This window comes from Desmodus rotundus, chromosome 4, assembly GCF_022682495.2.
Source record: "Desmodus rotundus isolate HL8 chromosome 4, HLdesRot8A.1, whole genome shotgun sequence".
Classification (NCBI taxonomy): Eukaryota; Metazoa; Chordata; class Mammalia; order Chiroptera; family Phyllostomidae; genus Desmodus; species Desmodus rotundus.
This window is the reverse complement of record NC_071390.1, coordinates 90,001,099-90,013,934: the sequence shown is the minus strand read 5'-3', so window position 1 is coordinate 90,013,934 and position 12,836 is coordinate 90,001,099. Positions and strand designations below refer to the sequence as shown.

Genomic DNA, 12,836 nt, shown 5'->3' with positions numbered 1-12,836 from the left:
TGTGCCCTCACGCTGTGGGGGCTCTGAGAACAGAAACCGCTGGGTGTTCCAAAGGCTGAATGTAGCAATGCTTTAAACTACCATTTGCGTCACAGGACAGAGGCATGTACTTCCTTTAATTCTCTGAATACTCCGAGGTTTAATTTCCCAGTCATGCTAATCACTATGTTGAATTGCAAGCAATTGCTTTCTTAAGTCACAATGAAATGTTTCTTACTTTTTGCCTTTTTCTAAACTAAATAACTTAACAGCATTGGAAATGCAAAAGAGAAATGGGGCACATCACAGCACATACCAGTGATAAATAACTAATGAAGGCGGACGATCCATGGATAGGTCACATGGGTGTTTAACACACATGCAAATCTCTTCTCCTATGGAGAGCATACTTTCAATATCCAATAAATGCAGTCAATAATCACAAGTAATCAATAGTTACAAGCCAAACATTGTCTTTGGGAAGGATCAAATGTAAGTAACAAGCATTGAGAGTTCAAAACAGCATTGGACTAGGGGTCTGGAGTCTTGTGGACCAATTCTACCACCCACTGACTTTCTGTGGGTCACTGAAGCAGGGTGCTTGGAGCCCTTGCCACCTTCTCCATAAAATGAGGGAATAAGCCTAGGATCTTCAGAAACTTTTCTTTTCTCTAAAAGTTTATGATTGTTCATTTCTCATGAAAATCCTAGCAGAGCAACACACGTGTACATAACCCTAAATAACAGCTTGCCAATACGGTAGTAAGAAATTTATAGGGATAATTCCACAATATTTGGAGCCCTGTCAAGTTGGGCAGGTTAAGATGCTTTTTGAAACATTAAGACTCTACTTATCAGCCAACTCTTTGTCCCTTTTAGGGCCTCACAATGTAAATTGTCCAAGGCTCACAGGTTTGGCTGACCAGAAAAACATACATGTAACCAGGATTTTATTTTAGAGGCGGTTGCACAGGTTTATTTTTGTTAGTGTCATTTTTAGATTGAAAATATACGTCCATACAGAAAATCTGGGAAGCACAGAATGGCCAATGAAAAAAATACTTATTAATCTCATCATCCTGTCATCCAAAGATAACGTTAAAAAGAGTGAGATATATATATATGTATACTACTGATATTTTCTACGCATAGATAAGATTTTAAAATAAAGGAGATAAATGCCTTTTGACTTAAAACATAATATTGAAATATCCATTTATTACTAAACAGACTTCCACAACATCACTCTTCACGGCCGCCTGAGAGGCAACCGCATGAACGTACACGGTTCCTTTGCCATTTCCCTGTTGTTGAACGTTAGAGTTGTTTTCAAGGATCTTTACATAAAAAATAACTGTTGTGAAAAATCCTTGTGTGAGTCTGTACATACTCGAAGGTAACGCATGCATGACTGTTCCCTGGGGCACAGGTTTCTGGAAAGGAGACGCTGGGCGTGCGATGGGCACAGAGAAGATTCGCGTTACTTCAGTGGCTAAGGCTTCTCTTTACTGTCAGGAGGCACGTGCACATGGTGGTTGTGCCGGGCCCTGACTACCAGCAAAGGACTTTTGTTAGACGTTGCTCAGTTACAAAAACGTCACAGACTCACATCTTTAAAGTACTAAAAACACATCAGAGTAATTTCTAAGGTGAGGTCTCAGAGGTAAATAAGAACTCAGGGCTAGAGTGAAGGTTTTATAATCTCATCTGTAGTGACATCTCCATCAAACACTATAATTAGCCTTTATATGCAAATCGGTGTTCATTTCAAATACATCAGCTAATTGCCAATTCAATCAAATAGCTACTCAATTAGTAAAAAATCCAGTAACATAAGACTTTATTTTTTAATCAGGTTCAATAGCTAGTTAATGAAACTGACTTAAACTCCTTAAAAGGTTCTAAAGTTTATATGCGCTAAAGAAAAATAATTAATCATCTGCTATTAAGAAAAGACAGAATGATTTTATTGAGTTTCCATGTTTCAGATCCACCTCCAGCCTTGGCATCAGAATGTAAACATTTGTTATTTGAGATAAGCTGTCAAAAGTAATTTTTGGAGCTTACCTCGGCAAGAGGATGTATTTTGTTTTAAAAAGAACACTGGCCAAGGAAAGGAAAACATAAATTCTATTTACTTTTTCGAGTAGGTGAGTTAATGTTGGTAATTCACTTTATTTATCTCTGTGCTTAGATTCTTCAGCTCTGCGATAAAACTGGGAATGGAATGATGTCCGAGGTCCCTTCTAGCTTTGAACTGTCTAGTCACTGGGGAGATAGCTCTCTGTTTCTGTGCTGTGTGTGGTCTGTGTGTGTCTGTGTGCACCCACACATACACTCAATCTGCATTTTATTACTTTCCTCCTCCCAGTAAACGGTGGCTGGTCCACCTGGACGGAGTGGTCTGTGTGCAACAGCCGCTGTGGACGAGGGTACCAGAAGCGCACGCGGACCTGCACCAACCCCGCGCCACTCAACGGGGGCGCCTTCTGCGAAGGGCAGAGCGTGCAGAAAATAGCCTGTACCACGTTATGCCCAGGTAAATAAACCAGCGTCCTCATTCCCAATGTCTCCTCCCCTTCTAGTAATATGTTTTAAGGGATATACACAAAGTCTTATCCTTGACCTGAATGTGTGATAAACATTATTTAACTCTATCATATCATTGAATGCATACATTGCTGGAAAATCAAATATTTTCCCCCCAAAGAGTACTTAACTTTATTATCTAGACATGGAAAATAATATAAAACAGGAGATTAAACATTTATAAACATAATCCTTCTCTATTACTAAACATAACTGCTGGAGCCAAGATTGCAGGTTCTGTGATTCAGGAGCTTCAAGCAGCATTGAAAGCCACGTGTTGCCGGAATAGCAACACTTCATCTCCAGAAAGCCACGCACATTAATAGGACCTGAGAGTCAGAAAATGTCTTAGACTGAAATATTGGATATTTGGTGTCAGTTTCTGGGCTAGTGCAAATAAAACATTTGGAATGAATTAAAAGGAAGTCTGAGCTTTGTGACACCTGAGCTAACGGATTCTGAAAATACAGTGCAGTCAGACCTTCATCATCTGCCCCTGTCAGTCACCTGTTTTGTGAGTTACTCGCCAACATTGCATCCCTCTGCCTCTGAGCATCGTTCTGTGCTATTTTATATTATAGTCACCTGCTCTCGTCCCTATGTAAATTGAAGTTAATATCCACCAAAACCAAAACTCACTAAACTGCCTAATCAATAAATTGAAAATTTGGCCAGAATTGTGTTTGAAATAATTTATAAATTTAGTGCACTCCATTGAGGTGGCTATTGCATTATCAATTTCATTATTTAGAAACACAGTCTTTTTACTTCCCTTTATTTTGCCTAATTTTTGTCTAGTTTATCCTTTAATACAAACTTTCTCAGAGATGGGTTGAAGAAATGAACAAAAAAGAAAAACTTGTCTAGATTTTATATTCTTGTGTTAACTTCCAAATATCAAAACAGTATCCTACACTGAATCCTTGAGAGCTTTTATTTATGGAACAAATTTTGACACTTAGCTAGGTTTATAATTTCAGTGTTTTATCTGGTACTGTTCTGTATTTTATCTAGATGGTGACTCCCACAATTAGAAATGCATTGAGCATCTTGGGTTGAAGTAGATGTGTGTGCATGTGTGTGTGTGATTTGGAAAGGTCCAGGTCAAAGCAGATGCCTTCTCTCCAGATAGCTGGGAGCTGCTCGTACAGGCAGCTCTGTGGGATTGAAGCACTAATGCTTTCATCATTTTTTCATGTGCACATGTTTATGTCTCTATACATATTATGCATAATATATTTACACAATAAGTTGACTATGAAATCATATAGTAAACTATTAAAATAATATCATTTCTCTCAATAGCAGGTATAGGATGCTATGTACATTACATGTTTGACAAATTATATTTAACATTATTTACATTGAATCCTAGATAATCATAATTGTTTATGTATTTCAGGAAAAAATTTTTGAGTGTTTGTCAATATTTTTACCCTATTAATGTAAAGAACCTTTAATGAATGTATTTTAAAATACAACCTTAGTGAAATTTACCTTACATTTTTTAACTTAGAAATTTAAATTGGTTTTACATCGAGATATTTCAGCTCATTAGCATTGAAATTACTGCCAAGTCAGCCACCAAAAATAGGAAGAAAGGGATTCAATTTTAAATGACTGAATCACAGCAGAAAATTAAAAATGACCAAATATAATTTTCAAATAAAAATACAAATGTATATACATCATAAAATAATGGAATGGAATCATCAAATACTAAATGGAAAATAGTCTTTTCAAGAAGGCGTTGAAGATCTCAGGAAATCAGTTAGCCTGGATGAAAAAATAAAATAAAAATAGTGTATAGGATACACATAGATGATGGATAGATAAATAAATAGACATTTAGGTAGGTAGGTAGACAGACAGACAGACAGACAGATAGCAGATATAAACAGTAAATGGATGGATAGGTGGACGGATGGATGGATGAGTGAATGCCTAGGTGGATTTCTTCTTCCCCACACTACCAACCTGTTCTCCTTACCCCCACATAGGTTTACTTGCACTGCCCACGTGACACTGTACATGAAGGAATTTGGGGTCCAAAAGGAAGCCCCCTAGTTTTCAATACAAAATCCGAAGGCTTCTCCTTTGACAGAGAAAGGGGCACCACTCTGACTTACTTTCATGTAGCTGTTGGTGACAACTTTGCTTCTGTGTGTCCCGCTAAGCTGCCTTGCTCGGTCAGTGAGTAAACAGTCACACAGCCTGTAAGGAGAGTTCGCTGGGCCCAGTGGATGTATGCAGAGCATGCTCCACTTCCAGCAGTTGAAATAAATGCAGTACTCCTCGATGGCCCATTTTCTCCAGCTGGGTTTGTTTTTATACTTGCGCTCAGCTCCCTGTGCCTCAAGAGGCGCCTTGTCCATGTGGCCTGATACTGTTTTTTTCTGTGGCAGTGGATGGCCGGTGGACCTCCTGGAGCAAGTGGTCTACCTGTGGGACCGAGTGCACGCACTGGCGCAGGCGGGAGTGCACGGCGCCGGCCCCCAAGAACGGAGGCAAGGACTGCGACGGGCTGGTCTTGCAGTCCAAGAACTGCACTGACGGGCTCTGCATGCAGAGTAAGTCTGTCTGAGCCAGCCGCACACGCCGGGCGACGTGGGGCCTAACCATTCGGGATCCTTTGCAGGGAATATTAGAAATTAAAAACTGTTAGAACAACAAAAAGAATGCAATAATACACCAATATTCTAGGTCTCTTCCCAAGTTGAAAAAGGTAAACTCCCAGCAACCAAAAGGAATAACTGTGTCCAGTTAGCAAATGACACACACAGTATTTACCTTCCCGTGAGCAGGGTATAATTTAGTCATCTCTAGAGTGGGGCTGCCATTCTTTCCAAACCGGGGGACCGCTGCTCAGCTTTGTCAGAGTGTACCAAAGGGCACCCTAAAGGCCTCGTGGAGTCACATGACTTCCTAATTCATGGCTGTTAGCCATGAATATGTAAGATGGGCAAGGACAGCAGACACTTCTGCAGGCAGACTTACCGAGTTACCAGAGTTCAGCGGGAACATCTTCACAGCCCTTTAAAAATGATGGGTTTTGTTAGAAAGTATGTTTATTTAAAGGAAACAATGTTAATAAAAGATAAAATTTTTGAATGGGTGTAGATGATTGACTCAGGAATATAATGGGTGCTCTAAGCTAAATACTCCTCATCTTTTTCATGGATTTGTTCTTTAGGTTTTCTTAATGAGATGGTTGTTTGATTTCCATACCTACAAATTCTTACCCTTTCATAAAGGAGCCCTTAGACGGGCACAATCTACCATCTCTCTCTTGACCGTGAATTAAGGTACTAAGAATTGTTCTGCCATCACACCCATGCAGATGAATAGATCAGACAGTGTACTCTCTTTGTATCTTAATGGAGCTAAATGTTGACATTTCTTATAACACGTTACAAATTACTTGCGAATACAGACAACCAAATATATTTGTGTAGAAGCTTTTCCAAATAAAATACTTTATTTTTACCATATCTATGAAGACCTGTTTACCTTCCAAAGTCTACACATACAGGGACCTTTAAAAAGAAACGTTACTTAAAATACAAATGAGTAATTATGTTGCTGACACAGAATAAAAATCCAATAGGCGTTTTGTTTTTCTGGGCACGGTAGGTTCCATTCTTTGAAAATGGCTGCTGCTGAGTGTAAAAAGCACAGCTTCTGGGTATGATTTGGAGACTGCTGCTGTGCATCTGGCTAAGCTTGTCCCTGAAATGCAAGAATGAAAAGAATACAGCTGTTCTACTCACCATTTACCCAGATACAGCGTTTGTTCCTCTAGGCATGAATTTGAGTGAGGATTAAAATAAAAACGTATGTCACAAAAGTTATTCTTTTAACATTTTTATGATTTAGTATTCTTTAATTGTTTACAAATTAATTTGTGTGATTAAAAAGTAGCAAAATTTGAACTTTCTCTCTCTCCCTCTCTCCCTGTCTCCCTCTCTCTCCCCTCTCTCCCTCTCTCTCTCTCTCTCCCTCTCTCTCTCTCCCTCTCTCTCCCCCCCACTCACCTCTTCTTCCCCCTCATGCTCCTGTCTCAGTATTATATTCTAATTTGGGTGATTTAATGCCTGCTTCTTGCATTAGACTTTACTGATAAGACTAACTGCACACATAAAAGTTGAATGCATAAATTTAAAATAAGATTTTTAAGGGCAGAACAGGAACAAAAAAGAACAAAAGAAATGTGGGCTGCTTCCAAATCTTGGCTATTATAAGTAACACTGCAATGAACATAGGGGTGCATATATTCTTCCGAATTAGCGCTCCGATTTTCTTTGGGTATATCCCAGAAGTAGAATCGCTGGGTCATACACCATTCCGTTTGGTCGCTGCACCAGTGTGCACTCCCACCGACAGTGCATGAGGGTTCCCTTTTCTCCACAGCTTTGCCATTTATTGATGACAACCATCCTGACAGGTTTGAGGTCATATCTCATTGTGGTTCTAATTTGCATTTTTCTGATGATTAGTGACAAGTGTCCATCAGTAGATGAATGGATAAAAAAGCTGTGGTACATTTACACAAGAGAATATTACTCGGCCGTTAAAAAAAAAAAAGAAAATACTACTCTTTGCAACAGCAAGGATGGACCTCGAGAGTATTATGCTAAGTGAAATGAGCCGGTCAGAGAAAGACAAACACCATATGATCTCACTTATATGTGGAATCTAGTGAACAAAATAAACTAACCAAGTGGATCAGACTCGTGGATACAGAGAACATATCGACAGCTGTCAGAGGAGAGGCAGTGGGAGACTGGGTGAGAAGGGTGAAGAGATTAAGCAAAGAAATAAAAGAAAGACTCATGGACACAGACAACAGTATGGTAACTGCCAGAGGGAAGGGAAGGTAGGGGTTATGGTGGAAGAGAGTTAAAGGGGGATAAGTGGTGATGGAAGGAGTCTTGACTCGGGTGGTGAACACACAATACAATATACAGATGATGCGTTGTAGTATTGTACACCTGAAACATATATAATTTTATTAACCAGTGACACTCCAACAAATTCAACAGTAAATAAATAGATAGATAGATAGATAAAACGTGGTAAATGAAAACAATAAATAAATGATACACATCAGGGATCATCATATATCAGAGATAATAATGCAAATGAATTAAATTCATCTGCTAAAGGAAATTCAAAATTGTGTGGGTTAAAACCCAGTTTTATACTGTTTATGAGACACAAAATGAAATCATAATTATAGAGAAAGGTTTAAAGTTAAGAAGAGGAACTTATAATATAGTTAAATCTTTATTTTATAAATGTTCAATTAATGACTTTGATTATCTGATTGGGTTATTCTTAATTTAATTCCATTTCTCATTGTGCCTAAGTAACACATCTTTGAGATTGTGTTTGCTTGCAGTTTTAATTTAGATTTTTGCTTTTAAACATTCTAATCATTTTTTAGAATGTTTAGTTTTCCATAGAATATTTAATCAAAAGTTTTCTAAATTGTGTACCAGGCTTCTAATTGTTTGTGTAAGATGTCTTAGAAATCCAGGTGCTTCCTCAACATCAATTTAAATTTTTAGAAGGCTTTGAGGTTTATGCACAAAATTATATAATATTTTAAAGACACAATAATGCTAAATGTTAGCAAATGTGCACTAAAGTAGAATCTCTTGCATTTTACTAATGGGAATACAAATTTTTATAATTATTTGGGGAGGTGATTTGACAAAATGAATTAAGAGCTTTGAATGTGTTCATAGCCTTTGACCCAGTAATCCTACTTCAGTGAATAAATTCTCAGTAAGTAATATGAATTGCTAAAATATATATATGCTAAATATGTCATGTTCTTTGTATTTTACTGTAGAGAAAATAAGAAATCTGAAAGTCCAATATTAGAGCAGTGGTTAAATAATACATGCTACTTTCATAAGGTATAATATCATATAGCCACTGAAATATTTATGATGATTTAACATGAAAAGCAGAATATAGATTTATAGATGCATTTTGTCCTAAGTATGTAAAAGTAAGTTTTAGGGAAAGATGTATGACGTTTATGCATTTATGCTTGTGACATTAAAACTGATTATTTTTCTTTTTCAATATGCACTCTATTCTCCATATTCATTATTTTTAGTATTTCATTGTGTCTATAATTATAAATGAGCTTTTAATAAAGAGATGTTGAGGATGACCTGGAACGGCTGCGTATCTTGTAAGCAGAAGTCTCAGGATTTGAAATGTAGCGAAATCACTGAGGTGTCCTGGGAATTTGGTCGCATTGATTCAATTAGATTAGATTTAAATTAGATTACCAAAAAAGTATTTGCACGAAATCCTCGCATAAAGCCCTGGTTACATAAAACCCTGGGTGGCAAGAGTCACTTACTGCCATTAAATCGAGTGCGTGTATAAACGGATTTGAAGGCGTGGGGACCTGGAACTGAATTGTAGTTTCCCATTATTTCCCAAGTGCCTGTTACACACCTCGCAAACATACTTATCCTTAAACTCTTTGATCAATTGGATTTACACGTGATGCTGTGTAATTTCATTTGTGAAACAATGTCTTTAAGCAATTTCAGAAGCTCTACTAAATTTTTTAGGCCACTCATACACATTAATTGATACTGAAGTGTAATAGATATCATGTACCGATTACACAGAATATATCATCATTGGCCTGAAAAGTAGTTCCCACACTGGAGACACTGCCTTCAAATTAAGAACTTCCAGAAATTGGTGTTATTTCACCAGAATGCATTATTAAAGGTGAATTAAAAACCCTCAGAGTCACTTAAATGTCCCAGAAAGAAGTTGAAAGTTTTGGCTTTATAATCACACTGTTAATTTTAAAAAACAATTTAAAAACTGGAGTCCTTTAGTACGCTGAAGGTATGACTTGGAGTATTTCCCACCATTGAAAGTAACTGAACACGCATGTCTCCTGTCTGATAAGAGAAACTCCACACTGATGAGAGATGAGGCTGTACTTCGTAATACTGCAGACTAATGTGTCTTATTCAGGAGGCAGTGATGGAAGGTCCATCGCACTGGGTACCCATTAGGTTTCTTTATACCATTCCTAAAATTATATGAAAGTAGCCCCTGGTTTTGCTATATAGTTTTGAAGTAGGATTTACTTGAAATGGCTATGTTGAGAGAGAGAGAGAGAGAGAGAAACAGACAAAGAGAGAGAACACTAGACACAGAAAAAAAAGATACAGAAGAAAGAAGCACTTAGGACAATCTCCGAAAATGCTAAGCCAATAAGCATATTTACCTTTTTACCTTTTATGTTGAAATACAATTGTATTACCAAGACCTGACAACTTTGAACTTTTATGATCTCTGTAATGAATATGTAGTAACATCTACTTTGTCACGGTTGGCATTTAATGGTTTAATCCATGCTTACTTTTTCCTTTTCAAAACAGCAATCCAAGGACTATATATATGTGGCTTAGTCCAGAAATGGGGCTTTATATATATTTATGAGTATGCTCAATTAGATTATTATGTTACTGCCTCTACGCCTAAGGACTTTAGTTTTTAATCCTATTTGAAGCAATGGCATCCCGCGTAGGGAGATGTACCAGTTCGAATCTGAATTTAGACCTACCCTTTCTTGCTGAGGAGGGTTTATGCCACAGTAGACAAATTAAAAACTGCAATATACAAACAAGAGCTGCCTGGAATTGTGTCTGCATCAGTGAACTTCCTGACTTCAGGAAATTAAAATGTTATGCAGCCTGCAAATTTAGCACTTTCTACTCATTAAAAAATTCACATGTCACACAGCTCTTAATTTTCACATACAGAGGAAGTGGTAGAACTCTGCGTATAAATTGTGGTGTGGGCACGTTGTATACCAGGCCCCTTGGAACCCCAGGTGCATTTAATGTGAGGAAATAATTTACTTTACAAATAATCTTTTCTTGACTTTAGAATGATGTGTTTATGACCGCCATAATAGGCATTTGAGAAGGTGCTAGTCAGTTTCCAGTGAAATTCTTGTCAACACAGCAATTTGATAGGGAATGCATAATTGTGAGTGTCAGACAGCGAGGGCTTTTATCTACAGTCTGGAAGAAGCTGTTGTCACAGCCGTGTTTGTACAGTCCTTGATATGTGTAGCGTCCCAGCTGGCAAATAAATATTCTATATGTGGACTGGCAGCCCAACACAGTGCTCTGCTGTCTTCAGCGTAGTAAGTGTGGTTTGCTTTTGCTTTTTTCCTTACTGGTAAAACATTTTCCTACTTTTGAAAGCAGGGATATGGTTAGAAACTGTGGCGCACAGAAACCGGCTGAACACCTATGGAGCCCCACACACATTAGTGTGAGAGGGCAAATGCAAGGTCTTCAGCTTCTGTGGTGGGAAGGAACCTCCTAGGGATTCAAGAAAGGTGCCACCTTTTACAACCCCAGTACAGTGTGGGATTCTTCAAATCACATGGGTGCAGGGCCACGGCTTTCAATGACCTTTTCTTTTTGACTAAAAATCCAGCAGATGTGGTAATGTGTGCTAGAAGTCAGCCTTTCCAGGACTCTCGCTGTTTTTCTACCAGATTCCTTTACTACCACGGATTATAATGTCATTGCCTTTGGAGTTAATAGTTCATTATTTTTCCTCAGGAGCATTGATGGGGATAGATTCCACTTCATTAAAAACACGTGGGTAGCTGAACTGTGGGTTTGATTTTCCCCTAGTGTTGAGCTAAACTTCAGACATTTATTCTACACCTACTGTGAATCACAAGATAAGACGTTCACATCCTGAGAGGTTAATTCCAAGCTATCCATTCTCCGAGGGCGTGGTTGCTATTCTCAGGAAAGTGGCCGTGGGTCAGGTTTGCAAGGATGGCCTGCTCCCCTGGGCTGGCTGGAGCGGAAGTTCGGTACAGCAGTGATTCAGTAACTGACATCAGTGATAAGCAAATGTTCTTTTCAATTTTTGTTGGCATGTCCTAGAATTTATGTATTCATTTATTTGGAGATCCTTAAACCCCTGTCAATAAATAAACCCTCAGAAGAGTGGTAAATTATAATAAATGACCTGAGTGTCTTTGACAGACCTGACCTTTGACATCATTAGTGCAGTCCTGATGGGCTGGCTCGATACGAACTGGCCTAAAAGGGAGAAACAAAACCTGGACATGTTTACATTGAATGGCCCTTGAGGTTTTTAATAAGAACACTTGCATCATAAATATGCAATCTGGGTGAGAAAAACCACTTATTTTGGCTTTGCGTGTAGTCACTCCTGGCAAACAGACCAAGCAGCTAGATTGAGGAGAGGAAAAAACTCACCAAGAACAGAGATTCTTCTAATGCCAAGATCACAAAAATGAGGGCATCTTTTGAAGTCGTCGACTCTGCTTTAGATAGATAAATATGACGTTTATCTAACCCAAAATTTAATGATTTAAAAATATATAGAACATGCTTTCATAAACTATAATTGAGTTACATTCATAATTTACATTCTGACCCTATACGAGATATGAGTTAGCATCTATTTTTTTACTTCTCACAATGTTATAAAATCTGCTTATATGCACTAAGGTCATAGGAGAAGCTTCATATTGAAATATGGTGAGTAAATCTTGAAGGCGAACAGGAACACTTTGTAAAACTCCACCCACGTTCCTTTGGCTAGGAATTTGATAATTAATCTAAAGAAAGTTTGAACTCTCAGGTTTGGTGGACATAAAATTTACTGTATCACATGAATTTTAATTTAAAGGAATTGCATATGTAATTTGAATTTTATTCACGTTCTACCCAATGCGCTGACTTTAGGCCCTGGCATAAATTGTTTCTGACTCCCATCTATTGTACATGTTAGATATGGCCAAGCTGAAGCAAAATGGACCTGAGTTTAATTCAATAAAACTAAAAAGAAATACAAAAAATAACCATATGCATAGAACTTTTAATAATCCCCTAATAATATCTCTGTCTTGTAAAGGAAGAAACTGAGGTGCAAAATGAAAACAGACTACCCAGTGCCCACAGGAAGTTAGTGTGAAAGCCAATGTATAAATCCAAATCAAATGTCTCCTTTTGAAATACTTCTTTTTTCATGTGGTCTCTTAGATAGTGGAAGGAACTGGCCATCAGCTTCTTTGCTTTAAAATTGTGTTTCTTCTGATGGGTAGTATCCGTCCAATTATTGATGTTTGTCCTTTTTTCCTGTAGGTATCACTTAAGGAAAGTAATATTTCTCTCTTAAATTTGTATTTATTGCAGGGTTTTATGTTGAATACAATG

General features: G+C 37.8%; 1 protein-coding gene across 2 annotated transcripts in view; it reads left to right on the top strand.

The window, feature by feature from the left end:
* UNC5C (unc-5 netrin receptor C) overlaps nucleotides 1-12,836 on the top strand; it is a 348,264-nt gene that overhangs the window by 284,015 nt on the left and 51,413 nt on the right. For both annotated transcript variants that reach the window (XM_024574906.4, XM_024574905.3), the window contains exons 6-7: nucleotides 2,351-2,518; nucleotides 4,974-5,138. In XM_024574906.4, coding sequence (XP_024430674.1) covers nucleotides 2,351-2,518; nucleotides 4,974-5,138 — 333 coding nt within the window. The remainder of the gene's footprint in view (nucleotides 1-2,350; nucleotides 2,519-4,973; nucleotides 5,139-12,836) is intronic.